We start from the raw sequence: 9,611 nt of genomic DNA on the forward strand, positions 1-9,611 counted from the left end.
ATGACACAAATCGTCTCATTTTGTAGTCACTTCATTACACAACCTAAATATCGTTTTTTCCTTGTTATTGTTTTTCTGTACATGTTTCACCCAATTCGTCCAATACCTATTTGTGAACCTAACCCGTGAACCACATCATCAACAGGATATATGTTGTGATTTGGCTAGCAAATACAAGTTAAAACGTTACATTAACGCCATGTAGCTGACACATAAACAGCAAGCTTAAAATATGACGTGAAACAAATATAACGAAGAATTTAATCTAAAGAATTCGAGTTCAATACAAAAAAGATAAGAGAACGTGTATCGTCCACGTCATCTCCACTTTCCCATTCAGCCAGAGTCCTCTTATCACCACCAATAACGTCTCATCACCTCATTAACCATAACCAACCACCAACCATCAATGGACACTCTCATAACAACATCATCATCATCTTCTTCAACGGCCATGCCATCATCATCTCTCGTCATCCATCGATTCATCCCAGCCGTCCATCCAATTCCTTCATCCCGTCCCGCCGTACGACGTCGTTGTTCCCCAATTTCAACGCGCAAATAAAACTCAACCGCTCGTTCCGTAATTCGTATTTATTAAAACTGAAGGTTAAATGCGGAGGAGTTACGGAGATTAACGAGAGTCAGTTTACGGACGTTGTGTTGAAATCTGATCGTCCGGTTCTTGTTGAGTTTGTCGCCGGTTGGTGTGGACCGTGTCGGTTAGTCGCTCCGGCTATTGAATCAATATCTAAGGTTAATATTATTATATTATTATATTATTATTATTATCTAATGCGACGTCGTTTATGTAACTGAAATCAATTTGTTTGCAAATCCTATTGAATAGTTATAATTTACAGATATTATTTAACATTGATTACTAGAAACACACAATTAGGTGTGGAAATGAGCCGAACTACTCGCGATTGATAAGAAGCTCGTAACGAGTCAGGCTTTTTCTAGCTCGAGCCGCAGAAAAAGCTAGTTTAGTTATTTGAGCCTAGTGCATTTTTAAGTTTGACATCTTTTGGACTTCTATGTATTAGTTTCATACTGCACAGTTGAGTTCGAGCCGAGTTTTGGTTCGTTTAAGGTAATACACGAGCTCATGCTGAGCTTAGGCTCATTTAAGGTTGTTCTGAAAATTGAAAAAAGTATTTAAAAGCGTATACGAATTAATTAATAAATAATAAATGAGCCAACCTGAGCTTGAACTTTGGGGAGTTAAAATGAGCTGAGCCCAAGCTAGAAAAAAACAACTCACAAGCCGAGCTCGAGCTCTGTAGTCCAAACGAGCCAAGCTTGAAAACACAACTCATGAACCAAGCTCGAGCTCTGGTAAGTGGTAAGTCTAAACGAGCTGAGCCCGAGCTTGATAAACACAACTCATGAACCAAGCTCGAGCTCTGGTAAGTCAAAATGAGCCATGCCCGAGCTTATAAAAACGACTCACGAGTCATGCTCGATCTCTCGTAACTCAAAACGAGCCAAGCCTGAGCTTGAAAAACGACTCACAAGTCGAGCTCAAGCTTTAGAGAAAGAGCTCGAGCTCTAGCAAGTCAAAACGAGCCAAGCCTGAGCTTGAAAAAGTGACTCATGAGCCGTGCTTGATCTCTTGTAAGTCAAAACGAGCCGAGAGCTTGAGAAAATCACTCACGAGCTTAGCTCAAGCTTTAGACAATAGCTCAAAACAAACAGAGCTTGAGCTCACATAAGTCAAAATAAGCCAAGCCTGAGCTTGAAAAAACCGACTTACAAGCCGAGTTCGAGCTCTCATAACTCAAAATGTACCGAGCTAGAGCTCAGCTCAACTCGTTTACACCCCTACTGACTTAATGTTAGAATTGGCACTCTCTCGCAGACTCACATGTTCTGAATACCTGATGATTACTTAGGGGTTCAATTGTGTGATAACTTTCAGGAATACGCATAGAAACTATTGGTTGTAAAGATAGATCATGACGCAAACCCAAAGCTAATAGAAGAATACAAGGTGTACGGGTTGCCTGCTTTGATTATGTTCAAAGACGGTAAAGAAATCGCAGAAAGCAGAAGGGAAGGTGCAATTACAAAAGCAAAGTTGAAGGATTACATTGATACATTACTGCAATCGGTATCAGTTTCCTAACTCACAAGAATTATTGGTTAATTGTTATTGTTTTACATAATAAATGTGATCAAGAGCTTGTAATTTATGTGCAGCAGGAGAATTGTATATAACTGTAATTCAGTTCTTAATTCTCTTGCTAATTTTTCATTTACATACATAAACTGAACACGATCATCTGTTTGCAGTTCGGTTCGGATAACTGTAGAAATATAACAAAACCAATAATATGTCACATTGGTACATATTGTTAGAAGTTTTTTTTTTCCACTTGTGTAAAACAAATTTTTTATGCACTTAAACTTAATGTAGTCCTTTCTGGTAAAACTTAATTTTTGGTTTGATTTGGTTTCATTTTTCATCAATTTAATTATAAATATTGAAAATTATATTAACGATTTATAATTCTTGAAAAACACGCTGAGTATAAATGATGTTCAACGTGATTTTTAAAGATGAAGGATGAAACATGCAATTTTGACCAATATTTATATGATCAAGAAAACATAAACTCGGGTTTGACCAATATTTTTGAATAATTATGTAATAATCAGAGAAAATATATAGACAAGATTTTTATATTTGTTGTCATCATGTTTAAGTATAAACTTAAAACTTGTATATTAAATCTTTTGACTTGTAAACTCCATGTTTGTTTTCGATCCGCTAAGTTATTAAACATTGAGGACAATCATTTGATATGTAATATGTTCCATTAGACTATTTAAACTCATCTAATATTAAAAATATTACGTTATATGCGTGTTACTTTCACGTTTCTTTTAATATATATATGCGGTTTCAAGTGTTGTTTAATAAATTGGTATGATACTTTTAATATTAAAAATATCACGTGACAACTTTTATTTGTTAAAAGACATAGCACATCAATTTCTTAGTCCTTCCCATTCTTCATGTTATTCGTATTCGGATCTTCGTAGAACCTTAACTATGACTTGGTGCTATATATAACTTTCTTCATCTTGAACACGTATGTTCTACTATTTGGTGATTATCAACTGGTAAAAAAGAGGTACAATTGCCAACAACAGATAAAAATAGATAATTGGTAAAAAAATCCAACATAAAATATAAACTATTCGGTCTAGAATCGTTAGAAGAGTTACAGTTAACTTCAAGAGTCTAATGGTTATCCAATGTATCATTGTGATTCTCTAAGCTATGTCTATGTAGTTACAAGTATATCATATGAATCAAACTGTTAGTATTGAATGTATTGAACCGAAACATGGTGTTATCACTTGTACTTATTTTACATATGATCAGCGTCCATGGAAGTGTTCTTGGTGAAGTTAAAAAAATCACCTTTCGATGAAATGCGGCCTGAGAGATATACAGCCTTTTGGAATTCTATGTTAGCCGAGTATGTGACATGCATATAAGACGTGCATAGATGTTTTGTTATATGCCTCACAGAGATCTGATTTCATGGAATGCCATCTCCGCGTGGCCATGTAGGGCTGGTTAAAAGGTCGTGGCTTGTAGCTCGCTCATAAAAATCTCAATTAAAACTAACTACAAAAAATTGATATGAAACAACCTAAGCATATCATTTTTGTAGATGCTTATGCATTTGTTGGTCAAAGGTTGCGAAATTCAGGGCCAAAAAGAACATCTTTGATGTCAACACCACAAAACACTAGAGGTAAGTATATCAAGGAATATGTGCATAGTTTTAGAGTTATGCTATTGGCACACCACCCCCAAAAGTGTTAACCACATTTCATGTCATTTTATATGGGTCATATGATCACATTTCATGTCATTTCATACGGGTCATATGATGTCAAATCGACTTTGATCTATAGAGTATCACATCATACGAGGCATATGATATGACATAAATGGTCTTAGAGACCATATGACCGTAGAGTCTAGAGGTGCACAAATCGGGTTTTTTCAAATACCCGGGTTCGGGTATGAACCGGTTTCGGGTATGATCGGGTATTGGAAAATCGGGTATTGAGATAAATCGGGTAGGGTTCGGGTAGGGTATTGAGGAGAAAAACTCAACCCTATGTACCCGGGTAGGGTATGATCGGGTTCAGGTATTGGAACCGGGTACGACCGGGTATTAATACCCGGTTTTGAATTTAATTTTTTTTTACATTTTTTAATTTGTTTAAAATTTAAATTTGCTTTGTAATGAATTAAACTATATTATAAAAACCATAAATCCACTTAATTACAAATTATTTACTTAGTAATATGCATTTTACAAAAACTTAAACATAAAAGTTATGAAATAAACATAAAAGTATACTATAAAAACTCATGTATTATTTCGGGTATTAGAAAATTGGTACCGGGTATCGGGTATAACCGGGTATCGGGTATAGGGTATGACCGGGTCCGGGTAGTTACGGGTATAAATCGGGTATGGTTCCGGGTACGAGTATTGATCTCAAAATGCATACCCTATCCATACCCTACGGGTAGGGTCGGTTCCGGTTTCGGGTATAAAAAAACCGGTTCCGGGTATTTTTTTCGGGTCCGGTTCCGGTAGGGGTTTTTTGTGCACCTCTACTGTAGACAATGTAACCGTGTCATTGGTCATATCAATCATTAATTCACTTGAAAACATCATTCACTTGAAAACATCATACATGCCATACAAATTGCTTTCAACATGGCCGATACGAGTCCATGACCATTTTCTCTTGTCATACGGCTCATATGGCCCGCATGAGACCGCAGTGACGCGGACACACCCTGAATAAATCCGACTTGTTTATCACATGACAGCAAAAGCTGATAAAAACCAACCACAAACCATGTTCTAATTTCTATAAGTTGCACTTAAGTAAAATAAAAAAGCAGACATTGCCACACATAAAGCAGTTAAAAAGGTTTATTAAGATGACAGAAGTGCATTTCAGATTCAAATTACAAGTGATGTATTTACTGTTGAAACTTTTAAAAGTTATTCAATTCGTTGCCCCGTTGCAGTAGTGAACGCCATTGTTGACTGTCGATTTCCCTTTACCTTTTTGCTTTGCGTTTAACTGTTTTAAGCCCCATATTCGTATCGTATGATCATCACTTGCTGAAGCCAACATATGCGGGTTCACTGGATTCCAACTGATACAGTTAACCGCACCCGAATGCCCTCTCAATGTCTCGATTAGCTCTCCCGATCCCCTATGCCATATATAAACCTACAACCATGTTTCCATAATCATGCATCATCTTGCGTTTTAAATTAACAAAAAATTAATACTTAGTTTTTATGAAACGAGATGTACCTGAGAATCTTCACTTCCGCTAGCAACGAATGATTCATCAAGTCCACCAAAACAAGCCTTAACAATAAATCGAGACCGTTTATGACCCTTAAACTTTGCAACTGGTCGAATACTACCCTCGATGTTCCAAAGATGCAACTCTTCATTCGCGAGACTAACCAACAAGTACTTATTGTCCCTAGATAATGCAAACGAAACTATCATTTGTTCTTCCTCTATGGATCTTTCACTCTTTGACTCTCTATCAATCAGTAATATCATTGTTTCCTTACAAAGTGTAATTATCAATTTCCCGTCACTTGTTATTTGCAAATCCGAGCCTTTTATTGTTTTTTGACCCTTCAAAGATTCTATCTCCTTTCCATTCAAATCCCATGTTGTTATGCTTTTATCGGTTAACCCCGTGATCACAAATTTACCATCTGGAGACCAACTACACGAGATTAAACCAACAAGACCTTTTTCATAAACGTGAAGGCATTCACCAGACGAAACATCCCAACGTTTAACAACTTCATCTACGCCACATGTCAAAATCTGGGAATCATTTGGGCTCCATGAAATGCTAGAAACGGGTTTTTGGTGACCGGTTAATCGATGTTTTAATGACACTTTACCGTCCATATTAACCTATAAGAAAATTAGAAGCAAGAAGTTTGTAACGTGATGAAAGTAAATTAAACGTTAAGCGAAACGGAGAAACTAGGAAGTGATTTTTAGTTGTTACCTCCCAAATAATCGCTGAGTTGTCACTTGAAGAAGATGCTAAGTATTTCCCGTTATGAGAAAACTGCAAGTACCAGACTTCATCCCGGTGCTCTTGTAAGATCTATAACACAAGTAATTAAAATAAATCATTACTCATAACATATAAAGTTATAATATCATACAATGTAACACAAATATAAATAAATAGTTGACGAAAGTCTGAAACCCTAACCTGAACTGTTTGTGAAGGAATCTGATCTCGTCCACAACGATGATCACTGAACAATGATGTTTCACCAGCATCAGAATTATGAAACAAGCAAGCTTCCCGTTGCAAGTCAATTGCTTGTTCTACTAACTGTAAAAGTCTTCCATCTGGTATCATAACTGTTGGAGGAAACAACTTTTGCAATTCTTCAAGTAGCTCTGACCGAGCCTTAGGTTTGACCATCTGTTGACCAGAAATTCCATCAATGATCCTGGATTTAGGATACAATATGAAGAAAGAAAGCTCTCGGACTCTGTTACTGTTAACCGAAAGAGGCGATATCTCAGTCCTTAATGTTTTCAAAGCTTCCATTAACTTTTCATGATCCAAAAGTTCAAAAAATTTCTGTTGTAATATTATAAAAGACGCTGACTTGATTATAGATTCATCCACTATACCGATTTTACGTAAAGACGTTAAACTTTCGTTCCAATTTCCATCAAGAATTTGTTGAATGAAAGTGGTAACGGTTGGCGAGTGAAAAGTTATTCCGGATTCTTCTTCAAGACAAGCCCCTGTTTTACTGTACCCGAGAGAATATAATGCATCCGCGATAATTCTAACAAATTCCACCTTTTTGATCCCTTGTGAACCAATTATTTCATCATCCCCTTGGGAAGCTAGGGGCCGAGCCATTAATGAGCAACTTGCGGATTCTGTTTGAGACGAGCCGTTTGAATAACCTTTTGGTTCTTTAAACGATGGTTTCACACGCTTTGAGGGTGGTTCGTCATCCTCTGTACCTCCCATGAAATGTGCATTCAGCCCATATATAATTACAAACAAGTCCCTGAATGAAATGTTTTTAGAATAAACTAAAAAAAAAGGATAATTAGATAAGCTATGAGGTAAAACATCTGTACCCAACAAGAAGTTATTTCATAATATGTTCTATTAGCCAATGTTTAAAAACGAGTTAAGCCCCCAAGGGAACATTGGGACGGACGTGTGTTCTGAAAGGATTACGTGCGAATGCATAGTTTAAACCAAACATTCAACTGTAACAAAACATGATGTAGGTGTTATAATCTACTTCAATTGTTGGAAGTTGTAATATATGACAATCAGTTGTTCATGTGTTTGGCAAATTATGATTATCCCAAACTTATTATACCGCTCTATATAATTAGAAAATCAGAAGCAAAACCAATTTATCCAAGAGCTTTAAATAAAGATATTTTTTTTTAATATCTTTAAATAAAGATGGTTCCATAAAGCTCCACAAGAGCTTGACATTTAGAAATTTATATTACTTACAGAAACTATTATGGCATACGTGGCACGATACCTGTGTGTTGTAACTTTAAAACACTAATGCAGTTTTCACAAGCAGATTGTCCTCTCCAAGCACTGTGATTTGTCGGTTTTCTGAACAAGTTTAAACAAGCTGAGAAATCGCTTCTAGTTGCTACAATAAAATGAAAAACACAGTAAGAAATTTAAGCTAAGAGTCAAAATCATCTTATAAGTTCTCTACATTCTCATTCAATATACACTTTTACTTCATTATTTTAGTAAAACTTGATAAAAGAGTATATATGAAAGTAGCATCCTAATAAAACTTGATAACATAAAACAAAAACTTCGCAATGGTGATATAGACTACAGAGGCCCTGAATATCAAGGAATGTGAATATTAATCAATATAAAGAAAGAACAAATCAAGTATTAAAGATTGGTCAAAGCCGTTAGCTCAATTATCACCACATAACTAGTTATGCATAAATTTGTATTTAATGTGTATTCCTAGAAACTATTCATCTCATTGTATTTATATTTTATAAGTCTAATCTATACTCTCTAATAAAAGGCTACAAGTTTTGCCACTTGTCAATCCTACATTAAACCTCACCCTTTTTAACAAATTTATTATAGTAAAATAATAGTTATCATTCTTAAAATATATGCTTCAAAATTTGTTAATTTAATATTTTCTTCCTATTTTTTTTTCATTTCAAACATTTGATATTTATAATTATCTTTTACTTTAAAATTGTTTTAAAGACTATTGTACAACGATTGTATTAATAGTGTTTAACGAGTTTATTGTTTCTTGTATACTGATTATTTATTAAATATTGTATTTTCAAGAACTACTCGTGTAATACACGGGCCTCAAACTAGTTGTTAATAGACAAAGTGTGGTTTGTAATATATTCAAAACATGAATACTGAAAACCTCCAAAAGCACATGATGATTAAGATCAACTCCAAATAAAAACAAAGGTTTCAACTTTCAAGTTAAAGACCACAAACAAGCTGCAAATGAAGATTACTGGAAGCATGTACACACACTAACACACATACGCAACCGAAAGCTTGAATGCATAAAACTCCACTAATTAAATCAATTTACATAGTAATGTGACTCAAAAGTCAAAACGACCGAAAAACAGGTTTTGCATAAACCATCACACTCCACTCTTAAATAAAAAAAAACTTGCGCATTGCGCACGGCCGTAACAGAGATTGCGAAACACATCACTTCAAATACATAGCAAGCAAGCAGACTAAAACTAAACAGAACTAACAAAACTAACTAACAAAACAAATGAATGTTTCTTGGCAATCTACTCAAAACTCTCATATAATAATCCAATCACCGCGCAATCATAAAACCACCAAAACTTAATCATTAAAAATATTAATAACTATATCCAGGTTATTGTGACTCAACTTAATTCATATCATTACCCAGTACCCACCAACAAAGGGTTTACAAACTTACATAAAAAAACATATGAATGAATGAACAAAGTATGATTAATTAAAAATAAAAGTAGATGATAACAAACAGATCTAGGGTTAGAATCAAGAGTCAGGTGTATTAACAGTAAAAAAGGATAAGGCAACCGAAGGATGATGGATACCTGACGGTGGATGATTTGGTTTTTGGGTTCAAAGAAAGAGATTGAGAAATACCAATATGACGACACGTTTATACATGTATATGTGTTACAAATACGCGACTGAGTGAGTTTTGTAAATTACATAGTATTGTTGTTACGAGTGGTTGTAACTTGTAAGTAGAGGTGTATAAACCGGTTTAAAATTTAAAATCGGTTTGATTTATCTAACAAAAGTCAAAATTAGTTTATGATTGGTTTTAGGTTCGGATTAAACCGGTTTCTTGACCAGGCTATGATCGGTTTCGGTTAACAAGTTTGGAACTGGTTTTGGTGGAGAAAACTACAAACCAGTTTCGAATCTACGGTTTCAAACCGGTTTCTACATCATCAGTTTCAAACCGGTTCGGTTT

General features: G+C 35.1%; 1 protein-coding gene and 1 long non-coding RNA gene across 2 annotated transcripts; one reads left to right on the forward strand and one right to left on the reverse strand.

Annotated features, from left to right (window-relative positions):
* Window positions 1–295: 295 nt before the first annotated feature.
* On the forward strand, window positions 296–2,298 carry LOC143539788 (uncharacterized). The gene is made up of 2 exons (XR_013136496.1): window positions 296–756; window positions 1,925–2,298. It is a non-coding gene; the product is annotated as an uncharacterized LOC143539788 (long non-coding RNA).
* A 2,639-nt stretch (window positions 2,299–4,937) lies between these two features.
* Window positions 4,938–9,272, reverse strand: LOC143542175 (WD repeat-containing protein 26 homolog). Its single transcript, XM_077034826.1, has 6 exons — window positions 9,223–9,272; window positions 7,641–7,760; window positions 6,317–7,142; window positions 6,104–6,205; window positions 5,377–6,006; window positions 4,938–5,289 (listed from the first exon to the last, which is right to left on the reverse strand). Exons 3-6 carry the CDS (start codon window positions 7,100–7,102, stop codon window positions 5,059–5,061), a joined length of 1,749 nt encoding a protein of 582 aa, XP_076890941.1. The 5' UTR covers window positions 7,103–7,142; window positions 7,641–7,760; window positions 9,223–9,272; the 3' UTR covers window positions 4,938–5,058.
* Between the last annotated feature and the right edge of the window lie 339 nt (window positions 9,273–9,611).

The sequence above is a fragment of the Bidens hawaiensis genome, unplaced genomic scaffold (assembly GCF_021521415.1).
Source record: "Bidens hawaiensis isolate Kalapana, Puna unplaced genomic scaffold, B.hawaiensis_p1.1 tig00000820_1, whole genome shotgun sequence".
In the NCBI taxonomy this organism is placed as follows: Eukaryota; Viridiplantae; Streptophyta; class Magnoliopsida; order Asterales; family Asteraceae; genus Bidens; species Bidens hawaiensis.

Coding starts and splice junctions, on each gene's coding strand:
- LOC143542175 (XM_077034826.1), bottom strand. CDS start 7,102: ATGGGAGGTACAGAGGATGACGAACCACCCTCAAAGCGTGTGAAACCA. Junction 6,206..6,316: donor TTCCTTCACAAACAGTTCAG/GTTAGGGTTTCA, acceptor CTTGTGTTATAG/ATCTTACAAGAGCACCGGGA. Junction 5,290..5,376: donor GCGGAAGTGAAGATTCTCAG/GTACATCTCGTT, acceptor ACATGGTTGTAG/GTTTATATATGGCATAGGGG.